General features: G+C 46.6%; 1 protein-coding gene across 2 annotated transcripts in view; it reads right to left on the bottom strand.

The window, feature by feature from the left end:
* Positions 1-19,956, bottom strand: part of SGCZ (sarcoglycan zeta) — a 548,799-nt gene extending 528,843 nt beyond the window's left edge. For both annotated transcript variants that reach the window (XM_081875927.1, XM_081875928.1), the window contains exon 1: positions 18,829-19,956. In XM_081875927.1, the coding sequence (XP_081732053.1) occupies positions 18,829-18,867 (39 nt within the window). In that variant the 5' untranslated portion in view covers positions 18,868-19,956. The remainder of the gene's footprint in view (positions 1-18,828) is intronic.
* Positions 19,957-25,181: the final 5,225 nt, after the last annotated feature.

The following is a 25,181-nucleotide window of genomic DNA, read 5'->3' as shown; positions in this document are numbered from 1 at the left end:
CTGGTGAGTTCCGGCTGGAAAAAAAGTCCTATTTACATGGATGTATGCATTTGTTCATTCATTCAGACTTGTGGGTCACTTTTCTATGAATTCAGTTACTCAAGCACAATAAGATAATATAAAAACTACAATTCAGTATAAAGCAACGTAAGATGAGCAGCAAGGCTTCGGGTACCAGAATCCATGGGACAAAGCCAGTAGTCAGACCTCCAGCTCCAAAATGGGAGTCATTTCTGGTGGTCCATTAGAAACTATCTGTCAGTTTTGGCCCTACTGCATTCTAATGCTTCATTGTAACTCAGCCCAGGCCACTTGGTTTACAATGATACTGACCACCACCACTACCACCACCCCAATAATGGTCTTCTGTGCAGGATGCTTTGGTGGGAGCCACCAAAGAGAATAACTTCCACTGTTTTTGTTTCAGAAATGACATCAGGAGAATACCACAGCTTGATTTATGTCCACATTGTCTCTTGATAAATGTAACGTCTGAAAGCAGCCTTCCAAAGGTATGCTGCCATTGACTTAGCAGCTCACACTGGATTTTACAAGAACACATTTGACTTTTTACAGTTTCCTGCAGTAGAAAACTTTATCCCTTCTGACAGCAGAAGTAATTGCTGTGTGCAGAATAAAATTGATTGTTTAAATAGTTGAACTCCGTTTTCTTGCTTTTTTTTACGGTTTAAGGCTGGGGTCCTTTTTCTGTTCATTTCCCCATCAGTGGACGGATCCTGGCTAACTCTAAGGAAAAACAAATAATTGTGACTTCTGGGGGCAACATATGGAGAAGAGCCAGGTTCACCTGTCAGATTTGAAGACAGGGCAAATTTAGGCAAGGGTGATACTGTGTGAAACCTGCCCTGCTTTCTCCAGCAGAACTTTAACTTCTCCCCTCAAGGCTGAAAGGAAGCCTGACAAAACAACCCTCTGAAACTGCTGGATCTTTCTGCATGTGTGATATTTTGCAGCCTCTGTCTTGGAACAGTGTGTTCCCAGACAGAGGCTTCCATCAGAAGCCTCTAGAGTATTTATGCAGCTCAGTAGGTGGACAGAGGAGGACATGTCTTCTTTCCAAGTTGTGCTTCAATTTAGCTTTGTAGCTCAGTCCAGATCCCACATGTGCCAAGATGTGTACATGGAGCTCTTGGGTATTCATGCTGTCCCACTCATTTCCATAGTAGCAGGGGGTCCTCACATTCAAAGACATGTGTAGGGAACTTAGTGCTACTGCTAGAGATGATATTTACCTCCAAGTGTATATGCAGGAAAAGGTGAACGTAAAGGACCCCCGGATGGTTAAGTCCAGTCAAAGGTAACTATGTGGCTGTGACGTGCATCTCACTTTCAGGCCGAGGGAGCCGGCGTTTGGCCACAGACAGCTTTCCAGGTCATGTGGCCAGCATGACTAAACTGCTTCTGGTGCAATGGAACACCATAACAGAAACCAGAGCACACAGAAATGTCGTTTACCTTCCCGCCACAGTGGTACCTATTTATCTACTTGCACTGGCATGCTTTCGAATTGCTAGGTTGGCAGAAACTAGGATAGAGCAACAGGAGCTCACCCCGTCACGGGGATTCAAACTGGTGACCTTCTGATTGGCAAGCCCAAGAGGCTCAGTAGTTTAGACTACAGCACCACCTGCATTCCTAAGTGTATAAGCAATGGACACAGTGCTACCCCATAACAAATCACTGGATTAGGCTTTTGACAATTCACCTGTGGACTGGTCTGCACATGTATATTCATCATTTGGTGACTTCAGCCTTGAATGATGCTTTCATGTGTGCATGAACCATCAGTGTTCAAATGCCACAATGAAAGTTTTGAATTGGAACTGACTCACATGGTTCCTGCAGCATCAAGTGATAGCATCTTTACATGTGTGAGGAGACAGCCAGAGATCTAATAACATCGGCATAATTTTCATAATCTGTCCAGTACTTTTTACAGGCATCTGAGGACATATTCAGCTGCCAGTCATCACAGGTAGAGTGAACAAGTGTACAAAAATCAACAGCATGATGTACATGTGTTGGTGATCTGGCCATTAGGAATGGAGACATGTGGAGTCCACAACTGTCATGTTATATTATGCACAGGCAGGTGAGGAGCCGCCCAGCTATTCAGGTTGCTTATAATTAGGATTGTGGGATCTGCTTCCTGCCTTGAGCCACAGCTTTTGACTGATGCTGCAGGTAGCTCTATAAACGGATGTTTGAACCAAATAGAGCATATAAACCTCCCAGCTTCTCAGTGCTTTGACTGCCTGATTTAAAAACCATCATGGATCAATTTTATCACCAGTCAGTTCAAACCTCAAAAGCTAATCAATTTTTATATTTTCATTTGGGGGGAGGGGGGAATTACATATTAAAACAATTAATCTGGAAGCGTGGCAATTCCTGACTGAGAACAACTGTAGCCTGGTGACTTAACGCAACTGAGATCTGAGTTAGGAAAGCCCTTATTCAATTCTTACCTTTGCTATGGTTGTATTAAAGGTAAAGGTAAAGGGACCCCTGACCATTAGGTCCAGTCGTGACCGACTCTGGGGTTGCGGCGCTCATCTCGCTTTACTGGCCGAGGGAGCCAACGTGGCCAATGCTTAGAGATTAGTGGGAGCTGAAGAACATCTGGAGGGCCATAAACCTATGGCCCCACTCATCAGCAGAGTCTGGGCCATTAGGGTGTGTGGGGCACTGCCTCACCAACATCAGTCTGCCCTCAGCCAGCCTCCAGCTGCCTGCCATCTTACTTATATGTAGCCCAAGGGGTAGCACATTCTGTCAGCATCTTAGCTGACATGGTGCATGCTCTAGTTATCTCCCGCTTGGACTACTGCAATGCGCTCTACGTGGGACTACCTTTGAAGGTGACTCGGAAACTACAACTAATCCAGAATGCGGCAGCTAGACTGGTGACTGGGGGCGTCCGCCGAGACCACATAACACCGGTCTTGAAAGACCTACATTGGCTCCCAGTACGTTTCCGAGCACAATTCAAAGTGCTGGTGTTGACCTTTAAAGCCCTAAACGGCCCCGGCCCAGTATACCTGAAGGAGCGTCTCCACCCCCATCGTTCTGCCCGGACGCTGAGGTCCAGCGCCGAGGGCCTTCTGGCGGTTCCCTCATTACGAGAAGCAAAGCTACAGGGAACCAGGCAGAGGGCCTTCTCGGTAGTGGCACCCGCCCTGTGGAACGCCCTCCCATCAGATGTCAAAGCGATAAATAACTACCTGACATTCAGAAGACATCTTAAGGCAGCCCTGTTCAGGGAAGTTTTTAATCTGTGATATTTTAGTGTATTTCTGGTTTTTATGGAAGCCGCCCAGAGTGGCTGGGGAAACCCAGCCAGATGGGCGGGGTACAAATAATAAATTATTATTATTATTATTAGCATTGCCCTTGTAAAACTCAGCAGGGGAGAGGACGGGGTCAATAATAATAATAATAATAATAATAATAATAATAATAATAATAATTTTTATTTATATGCTGCCCTCCCCAGCCGAAGCAGGGCTCAGAGCAGCTAACAACAGTAAAATGATAAAACATTCTAAAACTCTTCCTTTCAATGGCATCTCTGTCTTCTACCCTACCTCCAAAGGGCACCTGGCACCATTGCTGTCCATGCTCAAAGGTACTATGTGATACTGATGATTTGCAGCCCTGTAGTTTCCAACTGCTGTGACAGGATACTCAAAAACTTCCATTCTGTACTTAATGCACCATATTAACACCAAGTCAAACCATGTTTTCTTTTCCTGTGAATTATTATTACACACCGTCCAACGTTTCTTTGATGAGAATAGGGATGCCCTACTCAATGATACTAATAGTAATAATAATACTTTTATTATTTACACCCCACCCATCTGATTGGGTTGCTTCAGCCACTCCGGGTGGCTTCCAACATATATAAAACATTAAACATCAAAATCTTCCCTATGTCTTCAGATGTAATCTAAAGGTTGTATAGTTACTTATCTCCTTGACTCAGGTCACATAACTCCATACCCTCCAACATTTCTCCGATGAAAATAGGGACATCCTAAGGAAAAGCCGGACATTCCAGGATCAAATCAGAAACTGGGATGGCTTCTGTAAATCCAAGATTGTCCCTGGAAAATGAGGACACTTGGAGGGTCTGTTATTACAGCATTATTTCACTTAGGCCCAGCTTGTTTAAGAAGCTTGACAAATGGCTGCTATGTGGCTGTGTAGCTTAGAATTGTTTATTTCTGTTCTGTCTGTGCCTTCCTCCCTGCCCCACCCAGTCAGTCCTCAAATCCTTACAATTTACTTCTCTTCTCTGAAAATGGAGCTTGCTGGGTTGTGTATCACAAAGGAGCTCAACTTGAGTGCACCATGCACCCGCGTAAAATAAATTTTGGCCAATATAATCTATAATCCCTGACATGCCAGGTGCTCAGCTTCAATCCGCCCAAACTCTGTCTTCTTGCTCTGTTTATCATTATGCTGCAGTTTTACTGCCTGGTAGATACTGTTCATTGATCAAGGCCTAGAAAAAGTCCCAAGTTCAATAGGACAGGCGGCACTTTGGCAGAGAGAAGCTTTTGTTTTATGACTGTCAGCACTATGATGGAAATTTTATCATGGGACGCGGCGACACCACTCATATCCCCATAATTTTATTAAGCAATAGTGCAAGTGGTCTCGGTAGACTGAGTAGATGACATATTTACATGAACAGCAAATATTATCCGCCTCATCTAAATTAATACGGAATGAAATAGGGAGCTTAACTAGGCAGGCCCGAGCTGGGCAAATAGATCATGCATTTGCTGAGGAGGGAAGGAAGGAATAGAACATTAAGAGGCTTGTACAGTTGTTGCCTGAGCAATTTTCACAACTTGGAGAGGGAGGACGCAAAGGGGCATTCCACACATTACATTGTTTAAGCGTTTGCCTCATGCTCAGAGACACCAACTTCTGAGGAAGGTGGTGATTCAGGGATGGAGCAAGGGCAGAATTATGAGGGTGTGGGTGAAGCCATTGTGAAATCTCATAGATTATCAATAGAACCTGTAGAATTCGCTGATAGTGGAAGGATTACCAAGTCAACGAAGGCATGTCTTTAGTTGGTGGAGGGTGGTCCATCAGGGTGAGTGGACTACTGCCCCACCAACATCATCCAGTCCCTACTTCCTTATTTACAGCTAGTCCACAGGGCGACACTGGCTTTCAACTTCTTCCTACTTTACCTTTCTAGAACAGGCATAGGCAAACTCGGCCCTCCAGATGTTTTGGGACTACAACTCCCATGATCCCTAGCTAACAGGACCAGTGGTCAGGGATGATGGGAACTGTAGTCCCAAAACATATGGAGAGCCAAGTTTGCCTATGCTTGTTCTAGAACTTAGAAGGGAGGAGAATGAAGCTCCACCTACTGCTGGCCTCCTACTTTGCACCACACCAGTCCCCAACGGCGCCAGCCACCATTGCCTTTAGTAGGTCTGTGCACCAGATTTTGGCCAAGTCCTCAGCAAAGTCTGGCATATCTGGAAGTACTTAGGCACTGGATGAGTTGGACACAGACAACCACAGATTGCAACAGATCAGGTCGGATGGCCAAGAGTAAGGTTTCCCAAACTTGGGTCTCCAGCTGTTTTTGGACTACAACTCCCATCATCCCTAGCTAGCAGGACCCCTGGTGGGATGATGGGAATCGTAGTCCAAAGTTGGAGACCCAAGTTTGGGAAACCCTGGCAGAGCAATGTGGCGGTTGGAAAGGGCACTGGGAAGGAAGCAGAGACAGGCACAGAGCAGGAAAATCATGTGAAAAGACCTAGACCTACCCTGACTGCCAGGAGGAGCTAGCAGGGTTGCCATATTTCAAAAAGTACAAACCAGGACACCTCAAAGTGGTTGAGCTTTTTCCAGACAAACCCCAAAGTTGTTGAGTTGTTGAAACACAAATTTTCAATTGACTAGATCCAGGAGAAAGTGCTGCCTTTAGGAAATCCCCCCCCCCCCACACACACACACACCAGACGTCAATTCCACCATTGAATCCTGGTAATGCCCAGGATGGCAGCCCTAGGAGCTAGGAACTTGCCACCTGACTCTCCTTCCTGAAAGAAGCTGTACAGCTGAGAAGCAGTTTGCAAAGGGACACTATGGACCATGCAGGACAGCTGTGTGTAAAATGGACATCAAAGGTCATGCAAGTTTGCTGTTGAAGCCAGCTACAGAAATGGACAAGGGTTTGTCTCCACTGTCTATATCAGCGGTTCTCAACCTGTGGGTCTCCAGATGTTGTTGGACTACAACTCCCACCATCCCTGAGCCTTGCTAGCTAGGGGTGATGGGAGTTGTAGTTCAACAACATCTGGGGACCCACAGGTTGAGAAAGGCTGCTCTATATGCTAGCATGGAACCTCCCAAAACCATAAACGCTTCCACATAATGATAACGTTTCTATATCAGATGATTATATCTCATGTAGAATATTCTCGACTAAGGTGGGCAATCCTCAACTCACTTACTTGGGACTAAGCCCCATTGAGCAGGACTCAATTCTTAGTAGACATGGTAAGGCTTGTGCAGTAAGTAGAGATTCCACCAAAAGGCTCATAGCATGGAAGTGTATGGGTTCTTGTGAAGACACCTTCAGTATAAGTCCTCTTTTGCTTTCAGACCATTATAGATGAGGCAGCTTGTTGCCTGAAATATTAAATTGACTTTTGCCTTTTCTCATTGCCTATGATCAACACAGAAGCTCCTATTGATTTCCGGCATCTTTAGTTTTTATTGCTGAATGTATGCCGGCAATTCATAAAATCCATGCTTTACAGTCTTTAAGATGAGTGAAAGTGACGCCATATCCAATTAGAGTTAATTTGTGTGGTGGGATGTGAGGTTCATGGAAGGGAAATGTATTTGTGTGGCAAAGCAAGGATCATCTGCATATGGGCCTGCTATCTTTCTGGAATGCAACAAACACTATAAATCTGGGCTGTTTTACCTACAAATGGAAGGGAGTAATGTGCGTGTAGATCTCTGTGAAGTAAACTATATAGCATCACTTTGAAACGGTGCTGTGAATACTAAATCCCTCATATCAAGCTCTGCGTGCTTAAAATCAATTTCGCATTTACCGTCTTGATTGATTCATACTAAAAATGTCTCATAATAATTTTGTACACCGGAGAACTTTTGCACAAATATTTCTGAAATGCAATCAACATCAAAACTCTACTGCATGCAAAAAAATATATTAAAAAATCATGGGCATACTAAAATATATGATGGAGCTTCGAAGATGCATATGGAATATCAGACGATGGGACCTCATGCAGAATATTTTATAGTAAATGGAGTTGCCATTAAATTATCCCTAAGGTGGATTCAAGGTTGACAGCAATGGTGGCCTTCCTTTTTAGCAGGTGTGCCCTGGGTCCAATTCAAAGTATATGAGTGTACCACTCTAATGTGCATTACAATGGATACACAGCCTGCCATGTTTGGCTTTAGCTTTATGATTCAGGAAAAAGTTATCAGTACAACCCTGGAGAGGCAGGCAGGGATGTACAGACCAGACTATATGCTGTACATGGGCACACCTGTCCTACTCAGTTGACATACCATGTAGCACAGGCTTCCTCAACCTCGGCCCTCCAGATGTTTTTGAGACTACAATTCCCATCATCCCTGACCACTGGTCCTGCTAGCTAGGGATCATGGGAGTTGTAGACCAAAAACATCTGGATGGCTGAGGCTGAGGAAGCCTGATGTAGCATCTCTACTGTAGCATGGTCCACCATGGTTTAGATTGCGATAGAGAACATGTCAGTTTACAGATGTTGCTGGAGTCCAACTCCCACCAGGCCCAGCCAGTATGGCCAATGGTCAGGGATGATGAGAGGTGTAGTACAGCAACATTTGAAGGTTCACAGGTCCTCCAACCCTGATTTAAAGGGTTTAGCTCAAAGCCATTCATCCAACAGCATTCAGAAAACATTTTGCGTGTTCCACCTCCTGTGATATCAGAGCACCCCTGCTGATCACTGCAGCCACTACCAACGTATTTATTCACACATTACAGTGCAGATCTACAGATGGAACAGAATGCATGATGTTTGCTGTCCAAACACTTCAAGAGGGACAAGATAAGCCCAAAGTGGAGAATGGCTAAAATAGCTCCATCTAGCTTCTGGAGGATTGGAGACAGAGAAAACCAACTCGCTGTCCTCTAGAAAGCAGAGAATTAAAAAAAACGATGTTCCCCACCAAAAGGGAAGCATGGGACTTTTTGAGTCCCATGGCACCCCTAATGATTCTATCTAGAATTGTCATGGAATTAAGGTAAATCCCGTTGTTCCTGGCACCCCTGGGATCTTATTAAAGGTTTTCAGTGTCAAGAGCATTGTGGATGCTTGGCACAATCCTTCTAATTCAACCTTTAGGATAATCTGGAGTAGGCTTTGCATTTGGTGTGTGTGTGTTTAGTACTGGTTGGGGAAATCAATGTAACGATCAATACTTTTTGCACAATGTGATAAGTTCTTGAGAGGACAGATATAGTGTATATAAAAAGCCACGAATAAGTACAAGTTAGAAGGATTTTCATTTTAACCAAGTGTTGATATATTTTCAGCTTGAAATGTAGTGAGCTTAGCAAACCTCTATATTAATACAAGACTGAAGTGTTCAGGCAGAGTAACTGCAAACTCTTAATAATGAAAGAAGGAAGAGAAGATTTATTTACTGAGGTCACCCACTGCAATTTGCTTCATCTGTTTTTATTTGGGGGCAACCCTGTTCTACACTTACCTAAGATGGTCCAGCCTTGTTACCCACTCAGTGCTCACTTAAATGATGCATTTCCCATGCCTACATCTGTTTACCCATAGGAAAATATTATGTGGCTGTCTTCTGTACATCCATGCCTTACTCCCTATTACATTAATACCTGAAGATAAAATATGCTACAAAATGTATATTTAGTGACGGAAAGCATTCCAAAATATAACAGACATTTTCAGGCAGATTAATCTGGAAACTGTAGCAATCAGATCTATGAATGGACACGTGTAGAACTGACATGGACTAGAAACAGATTGGTCCCTGGCTGAAAGCATTTCTGGTTCTGATCCAGCACCAAGTTGCCAGAAATGAACCCGCATATTCATGTATCAGTCTGAAAGAGCCACCTGCTCTTGCATGACTGTGTGTCCATGTTTATAAAATTGTCACCTGGAAAATAGGCCTTCCTTAGGCATGCTTTGCTTGAGCTCACGATATTTCCAAGGGAAAGGTAATCACTCTCTCCCACTGATCTTTTGACTAAAACGTGTGTGATGAACGTGAACCGGCTCTTTTCAGAATGATGCCACCACCTCATCCTGTCCTAAACAAGAAGAGAAATTTGCCAAGTGTTACTTTGTTCCTGCTTGACCTTTAATTAGGTAGAGCTTGAAGACTGGATATTCTGAAGGTGAATTGCAAAGGTTAATTGTCTTTTATCTAATGTTGATGATGACAGGCTTTGTGAAAATGATGGGATTTGGGGGTGGCAAATGAGGGAAGGGAGGACAAAAGAAAGAAGAGCCGTTTGTTTATCAGGCAAGTCAGATAATTCTAACCAGAGGTTGCTCTCCAGTCTCCAGCCTCAGCGATGAATATATAGCATGCATTGCACTAAAAATATGTCAGTTGCTACAGAGTAGTATTTTGCATTATGGAATGACTAACGTGTAACAGAAATAAAGCCACCTACTTAGCTTTGCCCATCAAAAATCCTCCCACGCTGCACAAAGCCTAACTTAACTTGGCTCGGTTTCGGTGGGGAAACTGTGAAACTGGCTTCCAAGATGGCTTGGTTTAGGACCACAGAACTGCTGAATCAACCTCTTGAGGGCTCCCTCATTTCACATTCCTTATGCCATATGCTGTAATTCTGAAACATCATCAATCTGCCATGTGCTGGAGGAGAGCATTGTTTAAAGCTCTCCATCTGCGGCTAGTTTTGTAATCGACTGGTCTGAATAATGTAGCCATATTTATCTGGAAATGGAAACCGGACCAAGCGGTTCTCACGTATGTTACAACCCCCCAGCACCTATTGATACATCAATGCAACAGCAGTAATAAAGACCCCCTCCTCCTTCTCTTCCTCCTCCACACCCCTTTATCACCTTATAGCAGCTTCTTCTGGGTTTTCCCAGTGCCCAGAACAGGCTGCTATGTGACCTAGATACATTTTAGCATATAGTCGTACCTTGGTTCTCTAACAGAATCCATTCGACTTCTGAAAACATTTGAAAACCAAGGCATGGCCTCTGATAGGCTGTAGGAGCTTCCTGCAGCCAATCAGAAACCACGGAAGCTCCGTCGGACGTTCGGCTTCCAAAGAGCATTTGCAAACCGAAACACTCACTTCTGGGTTTGCGGCGTTTGGGAGCCAAAGCGTTTGAATCACAGGCCATTCAACAACCAAGGTACAACTGTAAGAGTGAGATAAGAAGGACAAAAACTGATCAGCAGGGAGTGTACATCTATGTGAAAGTAGCCCTAGCAGACAGCAAGGGTGGTCAGAGATAGGTCCAATGGAAGAGACAATTAGTTCTGGGTTCTGGGTGATAAAGGAGCCCCTGTATCAGGAGTGAGGGACCTTTGCCCCTCCAGATGTTGTTATACAGCAATCCCCATCATCCTGGAGCATGTCTATGTTTTCAAAAGGCAGACATCTATTTCCATATTAATTCCAATGTGCCATGCTCTGTTAGCCTCTGTGCTAAACTGCTGTAACCCATATATATGGGGCTGCCTCTGAAGAGCATTCGGAAACTGCTGTTAGTTAACCATACAGCTGCTAGACAGCTAAGTGGGACCAGGAGCGATGAAGATGTCATGCTAGCACTTCATCAGCAGCACCGCCTCTTGATCTGTTTCCAGGACCAATTCACAGGGACCCTGAAAGCTCATCATGGCTAGAGGATGAGGTATTGGAATAATCCCTTGCCTCCTCATGTGGCTGCCCATACACTGAGATCACATCATTTCGTAGGAGTGCTTTCACCAATAGCTTCACCAGCAGTCAACCATTAACATGCTTGCAAGACCAAATGCACCACCAAAAGCTAAAACTAGCATATTTGTAATCCTACATTTCATTTCCTTGAACTCAAAGGGATTGGCCTTTAAGTAAATGTGCATAGGATCGATCTGTCACAACTTGCTGTTCCTTCTTAGAATTGTCACTTTCAGGTAGAAATGCTGCTTTTCCCTGGTGTTGTTAATTACCTCAAGTTAATAATATCACCTGAAAGAGTCTTTTTTTATAGGTTTGCATAGTCTATTCATCCAGAAAAAAATGTCAAGATGATGTTTTATACACCCTATAAAGCACAATCACCTGCCATCTGAGACCGATAGACATATTTCAATGATTGCAAATGGGAGGGGAATGGAAATAAAAAAGGCTGCAAGAGTTGCGCCATAAAGAGTGGAAAATGCAAACGAGAGATTTATAGCAATAGAAGCAGGATCAGTGTGGGGCAAGGCAATTCAGTGCACATGCTTCACATGTGAAAGCTTCTCTTCCATTGCCTTCAGATCCCAAACTTGCTGCCTTTGTGTCCTTATTTAAGGAGTGGTTCAAAGTCAGTTCATGCCTGTGTGGTGAGCCAAAGCACATAGGCATACAAGCCTTCAAAAAGCAGCTCATCCGATTGTCAGCTAAATATTTCAAACTATACAGCGAACATTTGTGTAAGTATATTTCCATGGGCACATATGCACATATGCAAGATCACTTGGATTTGTTCTCCATTTGAGCAAGGTTAGCCAATGGAGTGCTCTCCAGGTGGCTTTGAACTACAACTTCCATCATCCGTGGCCATGCTGACTGAACTGACGGGAGCTGGATTCCAGCAACATCTGCAGGGAACCATTTGGATCTCCCCGACTTGGTATGGCTACTCTGTTGCACTTCACAATCACTAGGTATGATCCAGTCAAAAGTTAAGTCCATTTCAATTGTGCTGATTTCAGCAGGGGAGTTACACTGCAACCCTAATCATGTCAACTCAAAAGTAAGCCTCATAAAATTCACATGAGTGTACACTCTTACACACACTTTGACACTTTTTGAGAGCATGCTTAGGGGAGATATGCGAATTTTAACTTATGCTAGTGATTATGAACCAGAGAGTAGTAGGTAATAATTTAGTTTAATTAGCCAAGAGTTTAAGGATGTGCTCCTGGGCATGTATGCAAAACATGCACATGCTTAGCTGTTCACAGAGGAAATGCCTGTGCATATAGGGACACACATTTAAAAATTGCAAAGTGGTTTTGCTAATGCAAAGGGCTGCATTGCAAAGGATTTGGAGGAGACACATTCAACATGCACCCCAGTGTTATGCATGCTTACTCAGGAGGAAGTCCCACTGTGTTCACTGGGACTTTCTTCCAGGTAAGCGCAATACAGCCCTAGTTAATTTTTATGACGGTGCTCCTTTGAAACAAAACACCATGGATTTGTGAATTAAAAGTATGAAAGTTCATGTATGCATTGGAGATGGAAGCTGGGAGATCAAAGCAAAAGCACACCAGCCCACAGATCTCTGGATGAAAACTTGCTTTCCGTCTCTCTCATTTTTGTTCTGATCTGTTTCATCGCAAATTCGTGCAGAGACTAGCAAGGTGAAGCGCCTCCACTTGCTAGTTTTCAGTTTTGTATCAAGTGACCTTTCCAATGTGCCCAGCACCTTTGAAAATATCACAACACACATTCAAAGAGACACTCGGCAGTGAGCTTTATTACGGTTCCTCTGTAGCTAAGTGCTTAATGAAACTCTAACTTTTAAATGGACTCAGAAAAGGGGCTTAACATAAGCTTTATGCTTACAAATAAAAATCCATAATGCTCTTACCAAATGAAAAGCTTATTGCCAAACTACCCAGAAAATTAGATGGCAGGTCCTGTTACAGTGTCTCCAATAACCTGGGATCAACGAACGGTTGCAAGAGGAGTGAGATTTTGCTCCAGGCCATAGATAACCAGGGATAACCAACTTCTCTATTCTTGGGGGCCAGCGTACGACACAAGTCCCAGATCAATCTGGCCTCTTCATGGATGATCAAGACTTTAGTAAGGCAGGTATTACTTTGCATTAAAGGCTTCAGGTATGGAGCACAATGCACTCAGATCCTAGCACGAGGTCATTGATTGTGGGGAATGAAGAATGAAAGTGCAACCTGAAAGATCTCCCCAAGAGGCAAATCGTTCTTTGCTTTTTTTCTACTGTGGTTGCAGAGCATCCTCTCCCCTAACAAGAGGACTCCTGTTCAGGATTTTAGCCAGCTATTCTTTTCAAAGAGGGCATTCTATCCATTCAGACCTGTTTTCAGTTCCTCCTTTCCAGCTGACTCAATATTTTGCATATATTCAGTTCTTACTGCATGGTTCTGGTTTTGGTTTTGTCTGCCATTTCCTTGCGTTTATTTTTGGTATATATTTTTGGTGTATATGGTATATACACTTTTGTAAACTGTGGTATTCCCCCTAAGAATGCTGGCGCATCCTCCTTTTCTCTGTTTCGTTTCCCTGCTTTCTGTATTTGTGGGAGTAAGATGTATAAAATTTTCAGCATCTCGTTGCTTCTTTAAAGTGAAATTTTAAGCAACATTTTTTTGCCCTGCCTCAATTTCATTTGGCAAGGCAACCAAACCACATCAGGAATCACTAGCTGATCTTTCCAAAGCCTGGCCGTACTGTGCTTTTGTAAACAAGAGAGATAGATTTCAGATGGAGAAGTATTTGTGCTGCTAGCGAGTTCGTTGCTGTTTTGATCCAAGTATTCTTTCTAAAGCCAGAAGCAATTTCTCATAATAAAATAGTGGGTCCCCCACACAAATAAGATTTTAGAAACCTTTTTTTAAAGATAGTGTTACACTGCTAGGCTGAGTCTGCTGCATTTCAGATAGATGTTTGGAGGAGACACTGTTTTAATCAGGTTTCAGGCAGGCCTTTGTGAGAAGACATGGGCTCCATAAAAGGTTTCCATAAATGAGCTGAAGTCAGAAGGAAATGGCCAACTTTGCAAAGAGCATCACATTATCCAAGGAGGGATCTCTCCAAACTGAGGGGAACGGTGGGGGATAGGAATAGTACTAATATGGCAAATTAAGCTCAGTAGTAGGACTGCAAAATTATGTGCATTCCTCCCCTGCTTGCCCAATAATCTTAACTTCACAAATACAATGATGGGATCAGAGCCAACTAGGTCTAATCAGGAAAGAGATATCGGAGGCATGGCTGGTAACGTAATAAAAATGTCAACTCAGTGTAGGGCAACTGGAGAGGCAGGAAGCAAAATCCTTGCAAGAGATTAAGAAGTGGAAACCAAGAGAACCTGTTTCAAAATGCCTTCATAGAAAATGGCTGCGGCTGCATTTAGAATAGTCCAAACAGATCTTACCACCTCATCTCAAGAAAGGTATCATAGAGCACTCTATGGCACTGCAAAGGGCAAACAAACAAAAAATTAGAGGTTGGGGCCATTTTCCTCAAGAGTAAGTGCTGAGGTTTGGAGACTTTTTGGTTCAGAAAACATGACAACAAAGAGGGTTGTGATACCAGTTTACAAAATCATGCATGTTCTGGAAAAGTGGGTCAAATGGGCTTCTTCCCCCATCTTCCTCTTCTGTAACATTAGAACTTGGTCTAGGGATCATCCAGAAATGCCAGGAGAATCAGGACAGACAACAGAAGGTCCTTCACATAGGATAGAATTAGTTTGTGGGATGGGCCACTAGATGAGGTGAAGGCTTTCTAAGGAGATTAGGCACTATCATGGAGAATATGTCTATTAGACATGGTGGCTAACAGTGGTGCAGTTACGTAATTTCAGATCCTTTTAATCATATTGTTTATTGCTCTCCTTGCTTCAAAATGTGGTAAGCCAGCCCTGTTGCATTTGGAGGTCTTTCTGGCATCTGCCCCAAAGTTACGCCCTGGTGGCAAAAATGAGAGCTAACAGAATCTCCAGGTTTAGAGCCAGCAATACTTCTGGATACCATATATATATATATGGTAAACAAAATATAGGTATTATGAGCATTAAGGCCACAATCCTAACCATGTCGGCTCAGAATTAAGTCTAACTGAATTCAGCGGGGCTTACTCTCAGATAAGTGAGCTTAGTGTTGCAGGTACATAAGGAAATGGCATGGTCCAGTGGTGGAGCCACAGCAAATTTCTGGTATCTGGGCTGCTTGCAAAGATTGCTGAGATAAGTCGGCTTTGGTTTGACCCAGCCAAAGCAGTTCTGTAATTGTAAAACATAGAAGCAGAGCACAGGTGGGTTCTAGGGTGAAAAATGTAGACTACACAAAACCAATCAGGTCTGTCCTCACCTGAGCTAATCAGTAAATCAAGTGTTTATCTTTTAGACCTTAGCATGACCACCTACTTCTGCTGCTGTTGTTAATATTATTTAACCATTCTTAGCATTGGTTTTAGTCACACACACACAATGCTCTACAAATTAACAGAAGCAGTCCCTGGCCAAAAAGGAGCTTAGAACCTTAGGTTTCAACCTTATGCCTGCATACCTGGAAGTAAGTCCCATCAAACTTAGTAGGTCTTACTTCTGAGTAGACACACCTTGATTTGTCCTGCAAATGTGATCAGTCTAGGCGAGAGATCAGTGACTACAGTTCATTTGCTTCTTTGCAACTTAAAGCAGCCTCTGAGCTTCTTCTTTTTTGCTGTGCTTTCCTGATTTTCGCAGCTGAAGCCCAAATGCATCATACTCACAAGTCCTCTACACCCCAAACACACAATGCGTTCAACCTCATGTACAGAAGGAAGGGGGAGTCTCATTCTAATAATACCAGCAACTTTAAGTTGGCATTGCATCACTAGCAGGGGTGCCAACAAAGCTTAGTAGCTAAGAGAAGGAAAGTGTTGGCTGTCCCTTATATTTATTTATTACATGTTTAATCCACCCTGGAGCAAATGCTTAAAAAATAGCTGATAATACAGAATATACTGTGTGTACAAACTCACACACACGCACCCCCCCAAACTCATCACCTGCTTCTTTTTAGCCTTGTTCAATAAAATATTAAGTTGCACACACACCACCCCCTACTGGTGATTAATAGAATGCAGCAGACCAATTATCAAAAAGTATTCGCTGTCTATCCAAAAAGGCTGAGTTTTACCAGGCTCCTAAAAGCAGCCAGGGGAAGGCACAGGAGACATTGTGGCACATGAGAGGAAGCATGCATAGGAAACAGTGCTCTTGGAGCAGCCCTGAGGACCATCTGACGGGAAAGTGCTACCTACCTAGGTAAGTAGGTAGGTAGGTAGCTTAGGGCCTATAGTCATACATGTCCAAGATTTAGACAGGCAGGAGTCCGGCCAGGTCTGAAACCACATGAATCAGCTGCACCTGCATGAGCATATCGGATCTCACAGATCAGCACCACGGCGACATGTCCTGAACATGCAGATGTGCTCCATTCTAAGCCAACGACATGTGGGTTTCTATTGCTACTCTGTCTTCTGTGCGAGGATAAAGTTCCCCTTGAGAAGCCCTGCTGCTTTCTCTAAGGTACCCAAAGCAAAGAACAGGGAAAGGGGGCATTGGGAGTCCCCTTTCATCCTGGCTGCTCTCCTCAAGGTCGCCCACTGTCTCCCAGCCCCTGCAAGAGTGGCCTTAATTGCAGAGCTGCTCAAGGGAAGATTAATGGGAACACATCTCCCTCTCCCTCAAACCGTGGTCTGCAGAAAGACCACATGCAGCGGAGAAGTATCTGCCAGTCCCCAAGTGATGGAGAGACGTGTGAGACATAGCCCAGTTTAGGATTTCCACAGAACTTTGAAAGCGGGGAGCCATTTCCCAGCGGGGAAGTGCCCTTATGCCATCCTCAAAGAAAACTTTTGTTCACAAACCTATGTTATGTACCACAGCTCCCTGGGAAGAGGGAAAGGCGGCAAACTGCAAGGGGATCTCAGTTCATTGAGGGATGGCATTGCACCAGGTTGGAAACTGAGCTCAAAACAGTCTGTTCTTGGCTCTTGCATTGTGTTAACCACAATAACGATCACCAAAAATGATCATCTCAACAGAGCTGGCATTAAAATGCCATGTTCTTTAAGCTCTTGAAATTCAGCAGCTGAAGTAGTGGGGGGTTTTGCCATTTTTTTCATGCATGCTTTCTTGGAGGTAACTCCCAGGGAACTGGGGGGGGGGAGTTCCCTTCTGAGGTGACTGCGCATAGAAGCATCAAGCTGTAAAAGTTTATGTGGGGAAATGCATCCTCAACAACAGGAAGCAATAAATCACTGTTTGGGGGCACGAAATGTCCACCACCAGCACCCCAATTTCAAAGTTCCCACACCACACATTTCAGTATTTGAGGAAATGAAGCAACTCCTCAGAATGAATAAATAGCATGCCTGCCACATGTAAGGACATGATAATTCTTTCTGAAAGGTTTTATGAGGAAAGGGCTGGGAGACAACTATTCTTCTTTCACACAAATTATCTGATTCACAGTGCAGTGATTTTTTTAATTAAAAAAATACCTAAATTATTTTTTCTCTTTCTAACGACCTTCTTCTCATCCTCTTTTAATCCTCTGCTACCCTTAGATTTGCATTATTTCACCTTAGTCGTCCCCCCCCCCATTTTTCATTTTCCCTTCAGTACTCCTCCTCTCCCCATGCGCCCCATTCCCCCTTCTCTCGCCATTGCCACCTTACTCTTCCTTCTCCCCGATTTCACCGCCTGCTTTGCTTCCTAAGAAGCCCCCTCCCCTTTTGCAGGGAACAGGTTCTAAACCAGCAAGACGGGGTGGGCAGCTTCATGGCGCATGCTCCCAGGAACCAAGCATGCTCCTTAAGAAGGAGGGAGCCTAAAAGAAGGCAAAATCGAATGGGGAAGTTTCCTTGTTTAAAAACCCTCCGCTCCGCGATTCCAATGCAAAGTTTTCTCAGCTCCCCTCCCCCCAGCAAAGTACGTGGCTGCGTCCGCATCCTTGGAAAATCCCGGATAGTTGCCTTGCGTGGCTTGTAGTCCTGAAATGTTGAGCCTTGTGCTTCTGGAGTGTGTGTGAAGCGGAAGGAAAAGACTTTAGACTAGAGTGAGGGGATCCGCAGAGGGAAGGGAACCCCATAGATCAAGAGCAGTGCAAGACAAGGAGGAAGATCGCCCGATCATTCTCACAACAGGCTAGAAATCGGGAGGGAGGGAGCTTTGAGAGGGAAGTTTTGCTGAGGAAGGAACAGCGGTGGCGTGAAAGGGGAAGCCACCTTTCAGCTCTTCCTCCGGCGGCCGATGATTAACAAACCCGGCGCGCCGCTGTCCGAAGTGCTGATGCAACTGACGCGAGGAAGCAGCGCTTTATCATTAGGATCATGATTAGGAAGGCGCAGCAGAGGGAGGGAGAGGGGGAGGGAAGAGGAGAAGCGCAGCCGGGCTTTTGCCATCTAATCTCCAGCGCCCGTCCTCCTCCTTCTCCTCCTCCTTCCCCCTCCCCCTCTCCCCACTACCAGAGCCTCCTCCTCTCCCCCCCTTCTTCTTCTTTCCTTCTTCTTCTCCTCCTGTAGGGGCAGGCGGACGGGGCTGCGCTCCTCCATGCCCACCCCATACCCCCACACCAGGCATCTCCGCGCACCGGCAACAGAAAGCGCCTCCAACTCCATCGGGCTGAGCCTGAGCAAAAGACACCACCACGAGAGGCATATCTCTTTCTCCCCCTTTTCACAATCGCTCACACACGCCCTCCCATCTCTCTCAACACGGGGGGAGGGGGGGGAGAGACGATCACACGTACCTTGAGCTCTTCAATGTCCAGATCGGGTGCTCTTTCCATAGACCGAAAGTGAACGCCACGGAGGTGGGGAAAGAGGCGAGGTGGAGGGAGGAGAAGGAGGAGAAGAAGAAGAAAAAAAATAGGTGGCGGAGGAAGAGGAAAACACCAGAGAAGTTGTGCCAATTTCTTCCTCTCTCTTCGGAGCGAGAGCGAGCCAGCCAGTCATCGGTTCTCGGCGCTCCGTTTCCAACGCGAAGTCAGCCTTGCCCTGGCAATCCGGGAGGCTCGAGTCAATGGCATCCTCCGCCAAGCGCGTCGCCTCTCAGGCTTCCCAAAAGCAACAAATAAATGTGGAAAGGGGAATCAGATGCCCCGGCCCTTCCTCACAATCTTTCCTTTTGGGGTGGGGGGGGGGAGATGGGGAGGGAGAAACCACACACACCTCCCTTAGCGATCGGGGTGGGGGGAGGAAGCGACAGGTGATCTTGGGAGCCCCCGGATCTTGTCCTGTGCCGAGGCGAAGGAATCGAGGGGGGCGGGGAGAAGAAGATGGGTTTCCCGTCGGGGTGGGACGCTGAGGAAAATCCTCTCCGCCAAAGCTTTCCTCCCCGGCCGCCGCCTCAGCAGCCGGCAGCGGCGCCTCGCTGGCAGCCGAGGCGAACAGCGGCGCCTGCCTTTCCCCCGGACGGCACCAATGCAGCAAAACGGCGAGCGAGCGTCTCCTGGTGTTGCGCCTCCTTCGCCCAGCCGGAGAAGGCAGCGAGCGCCCGGCAAGAGCAGCGGCGCAGCGCGGGGCTGCCCGGCATGCCTACCCCGGCCAGCTCCTCGCGGGCGCCCGGGAGAGCGAGCGAGCGCCGGGCATCCGCCGCCGTCCCTTCTCGAGCTTTCACCGCTTAGTCCTGCATATAGACGCCCCAATTGTTGTGCGGAGGCTCTGGCGGGAAGGGAGCTGGAGGAGGAAGGGAGGGAGGAAGGGAGGAAGGGGAGAAGGAGAAGAGAAAGTCTGCGGGGGAGATATAGAGACGCTCTCCCTCCCTCCCCCCCTCTCTCTCCTGAAGGTTAGGCTAAACAGAGTTAAAACCGGGTTGATTGGGGAAGGGGGGTGGGAAAGAGAGAGAAGGATCTCTCGCAGGGAGAGAAAGAGACGAGTAGGGGAGGGGGGGTTCTCTCTCTCTCTCTCTCTCTCTCTCTCTCTCTCTCTCTCTCTCTCTCGCCCCCCTCTCTCCTGTTTTACTGTCCTTCACCGCCAGGTGACTGACTTCACTTCTCTCTTCTCACAGCCAGCACTGAGGGGATTTCTCTCCTCTGTCAAAAAGCAACATTTCCTTTCCAGGCTGCGGGCCCCGGGTCCTAGCGCACGCTTTTATCTTGGCACCACTGCTGTTTCGGAGCGAGCAGTCGTGGGCACGCACGGAAAGGCAGGCGCCTCTGGTTGGAGATTGGGGGGCCGACGGTGCTATGGCTGAGTGAAGCTCCGGCTGCAATCTTTGGAGTTTCCCTACATATCACATTCACCCCACCCTTGATTTCCTGCCTTATTGCACTCCCCACGGCGCGCTTCCCCAACAAATATTAGGGATATTTTTGAAAGGCGTTTTTATGTCGTTCCTGTTGTAGCTGTCAGCATCAACCTACACACACACCTGATCAATTCAAAGGTTTGTGATAATACAGAGATATAATTCAGAGTGCCTCTTGATTTATAAAAATGTCCCCTTCTAATCTAAGTCGGCTAAAGTTCCCATTGATGTGCAGAGTATCTCCCCCTCTCCATGCAGATCAAACAACTTCCTAAGAGTCTTCCACCAGCATATATATTTTTCACAGAAAAATACACTTTCCCAGTGTTTGTTATAAATTCATCTGCGCCACAGATCCTGTTCCACTGTCCTGTTGTCTACGACTCTTCGCCCAAGCATCCATTCTGCATCTAAACTTATATAACCTAAACATATTTACATCTAAGCATAAGTTATTTTCATAGAATCCTTAGGCAGTTTTTGCCACATTAATACAAGTGCTGTCTATCAGCATCCTGTCCCCAAGACTTTCCCCTCTACTCCTAGAACAAGAATGAAGCACCCATGGACCTCCAAATGTTGCTGTTCTCTATCTCTCATCAGCCCCAGGCAGCGTCAGGAATGGCCAGAGATGGTCTGTGTAGTTTACAAATGTTCAACGTTCCTACAAGCCACAAAATCCAACTTTTATTTCCGAATTTCCTTAGCTTAGAATGGACTTAGGAGAATTACCTTGCCACCAGTATTCGAAACTTCCATTGTTCCAGGCGCATTTTGCAACCGGGAATTTCATTAGCAGGAGCAGTTTCTGAGCTCTGGGCTCAGTACTGCACCTAAGATTTCAGATTAAAACAGCAGAGTGGAAGGAAAGGAGGACTTTTTTCTGCCTCCCCACTTCCAGCTGCTCTCTGAAGACTGGAGAAGAGACCCTCTTAAAAATATTACGGGGATAGGCAGGGGAAAGACTAGACCATGTGAAAAATGAACACCATATTTTAGCTGCAGCTCATTCATTTTCAGCTTTGTGTTCTTGTTATGAAAAAGTGCACATTCCGTTATTGCACTCATAACCCTTTGCCATTTAGCTCCTCACTTTCACACCTGTTTCTAACACTGCTTGCCACTGAATGTTGATCTCTTGGAGCACGCAGTACACATGGCCCCGGCTTGAGAATAAAGTTCCTTTAAAGTTAATTAAGCACATTTATTTGGCAGAGCTGGAAAAAGGGCTGAATGCCCCAATGCAACGGAAGCTTGGAGCTTTCCTGTCCAAAATGGTTGGTTGCTCCATTGATTCCCAAGTAGGGAGTCTCCTCGCTTGAGTTCCATTCTCTTTTCAGTCTATCTGCATGGTACTTGTTTATAATAATAATAATAATAATAATTTATTATTTATACCCCGCCCATCTGGCTGAGTTTCCCCAGCCACTCTGGGCGGCTCCCAATCAGTATTAAAACAATACAGCATTACATATTAAAAACATCCCTGAACAGGGCTGCCTTAAGATGTCTTCTGAACGTCAGGTAATTCTTTATCTCTTTGACATCTGATGGGAGGGCGTTCCACAGGGCGGGCGCCACTACCGAGAAGGCCCTCTGTCTGGTTCCCTGTAACCTCACTTCTCGCAATGAGGGAACCGCCAGAAGGCCCTCGGCGCTGGATCTCAGTGTCCGGGCTGAACGATGGGGGTGGAGACGCTCCTTCAGGTATACAGGACCGAGGCCGTTTAGGGCTTTAAAGGTCAGCACCAACACTTTGAATTGTGCTCGGAAACGTACTGGGAGCCAATGCAGATCTCTCAGAACCGGTGTTATGTGGTCCCGGCGGCCACTCCCAGTCACCAGTCTAGCTGCCGCATTCTGGATTAATTGCAGTTTCCGGGTCACCTTCAAAGGTAGCCCCACGTAGAGCGCATTGCAGTAGTCCAAGCGTGAGATAACTAGAGCATGCACCACTCTGGCGAGACAGTCCGCGGGGAGGTAGGGTCTTAGCCTGCGTACCAGGTGGAGCTGGTAGACAGCTGCCCTGGACACAGAGTTAATCTGCGCCTCCATGGACAGCTGTGAGTCCAAAATGACTCCCAGGCTGCGCACCTGGTCCTTCAGGGGCACAGTTACCCCATTCAGGACCAGGGAATCCTCCACACCTGCCCGCCTCCTGTCCCCCAAAAACAGTACTTCTGTCTTGTCAGGATTCAACCTCAATCTGTTAGCCGCCATCCAACCTCCAACCGCCTCCAGGCACTCACACAGGACCTTCACCGCCTTCACTGGTTCTGATTTAAAGGAGAGGTAGAGCTGGGTGTCATCTGCATACTGATGAACACCCAGTCCAAACCCCCTGATGATCTCTCCCAGCGGCTTCATATAGATATTAAAAAGCATGGGGGAGAGGACAGAACCCTGAGGCACCCCACAAGTGAGAGCCCAGGGGTCTGAACATTCATCCCCCACCACCACCTTCTGGACACGGCCCAGGAGGAAGGAGCGGAACCACTGTATAACAGTGCCCCCAGCTCCCAGCCCCTCTAGACGGTCCAGAAGGATGTTATGGTCGATGGTGTCAAAGGCCGCTGAGAGATCCAGCAGAACCAGGAAACAGCTCTCACCTTTGTCCCTAGCCCGCCGGAGATCATCAACCAGCGCGACCAAGGCAGTTTCAGTCCCATGGTGAGGCCTGAATCCCGATTGGAAGGGATCCAAATGGTCCGTTTCCTCCAGGCGTGCTTGGAGTTGTTCAGCAACCACCCGCTCAATCACCTTGCCCAAGAATGGCAGATTTGAGACTGGGCGATAGTTGGCCAAATTGGCCGGGTCTAAAGATGTTTTTTTAAGAAGCGGTTTAATGACCGCCTCTTTCAGCGGGTCTGGGAAGGCTCCCTCATGGAGGGAAGCGTTCACCACCCCGCAAAGCCCATCGCCCAGCCCTTCCCGGCTCGCTTTTATCAGCCAGGATGGGCAAGGATCAAGGAGACAGGTGGTCGGTTTCACTCGTCCAAGCAGCCTGTCCACATCCTCGGAGGTAACAGATTGGAATTGATCCCATGTAACAGGACCAGACAGAACTCTAGCACTCTCCCGCCCTGGCCCTGCTCCCACGGTGGAGTCTACCTCCTTCTGAATCTGAGCGATTTTATCTGCAAAAAACTTTGCAAAAGCATTGCAGGAGATCTTGGGGTCCCTACTAGGCCCCGTTGGTACAGGTGGTTCTGATAGATTGCGAACCACCTGAAAAAGTCTCCTGCTGCTGTTTTCTGCAGATGCAATGGAGGCGGTGAAGAAGGCCCTCTTCGCCGTCGCCATTGCCACTTGGTAGGCTCGACGTTGAGCTCTAACCCGTGTCCGGTCTGATTCAGAATGAGTTTTCCGCCACCGGCGCTCTAGCCGTCTCAACGATTGTTTCATCACCCTCAGCTCCGGGGAAAACCACGGGGCTGTCCGGGCTCCATGCAATCGGAGAGGGCGCTTCGGAGCCAGACAGTCAATAGCCCTGGTTAACTCCGCATTCCAGCGGGCCACCAGGGAATCAGCTGAAAGGCCATCAACTTGGGATAGAGCATCCCCTACCACTCTCTGGAAGCCAATTGGATCCATTAAGTGGCAGGGGCGGACCATCCGAATCGGTCCCACCTCCCTGCGGAGGGGAAGGGTTGCGGAGAAGTCCAGTTGCACCAGGAAGTGATCTGACCATGGCACTTCTTTTGTTTCACTTTTAGTTAATGTCAGATCACCAGCATCCGTAGAGGTAAACACCAAGTCCAAGGCATGTCCGTGGCTATGAGTTGGGCCAGACTTATTCAGGGACAGCCCCATGGAGGCCATGCTTTCCACGAAGTCCCGAGCGGCCCCTTGTAAGGTCGTGTCGGCATGGATGTTAAAATCCCCCAGGACAACCAGGCTAGGTGTCTCCAGGAGCATATCCGCCACGACCTGAAGCAGCTCGGGCAGGGAATCCTTGGTGCAGCGGGGAGGTCGGTACACCAGTAGGAATCCTGTACTGCCCCTATTGCCCAACTTCCAGAACATGCACTCAGAAAACTGGGTCTTCCCAATAGGACGCCTGGTGCAGACTAATGACTTCCTAAAAATCACTGCAACCCCCCCTCCCCGCCCACATGACCTGGGTTGCTGTGCGTAAGAGAAACCTGGTGGGCAAGCAGCGGCAAGGGCAGGCCCATCTGCTTCATCCAACCAAGTCTCTGTTACACATGCCAGATCAAATCCTCCATCCATGATCAAGTCATGGATGGCAGTGGTCTTATGAATCATTGACCTGGCATTGCACAGCAACACTTTCAGGTCATGTGGGTATCCCTTGCTGATTCTAGTATCCATCCGGTCAGGACCAGACCCGGAGGCAGGAATAGTCCTCAGACAACGACTAAACCTGCCTCCTCTGTCTCCTCCTTAGGGTGTGAGAAGACCAGGATTCCATCCTGATCGTGCATTTTGGGATGGGGGGGGATATGATTCTATCTGATGGGAGAAGCTGTTGATCAGTAGTAGAATACATACGTTGTGTTCCATCCCTGGTATCTCTTGGTAGGGCTGATAAAGACCACAATCTGAAACTCTGTTGCCAGTGAATGTGGACGAATGGGGAACAACCTGCATTAAGATCAGCTTCAGAGACTCTGCCTGTAAGCCTGCTGATAAGATCAATTAGGTTAGCAGGCACAAGTGACTGCTGCTTCTTGGTGGAGACCCTCTGGCTATGAACTGCCTTCCAAGTGAATTGTGTATGGTCCCCACAATATAGGCTGTCAAGCAGACATTGAAAACTCACCATGAGACTTTGCACTGCAGACTTTGGAACTGATGAGCAATTTCAATGGCAAGAATTTCCACGCACCC

This window comes from Podarcis erhardii (genome assembly GCF_964252035.2).
Source record: "Podarcis erhardii genome assembly, chromosome: 9".
Classification (NCBI taxonomy): Eukaryota; Metazoa; Chordata; class Lepidosauria; order Squamata; family Lacertidae; genus Podarcis; species Podarcis erhardii.
The sequence above is the reverse complement of the archived record's forward strand: the minus strand, read 5'-3'. Positions and strand labels throughout refer to the sequence as shown.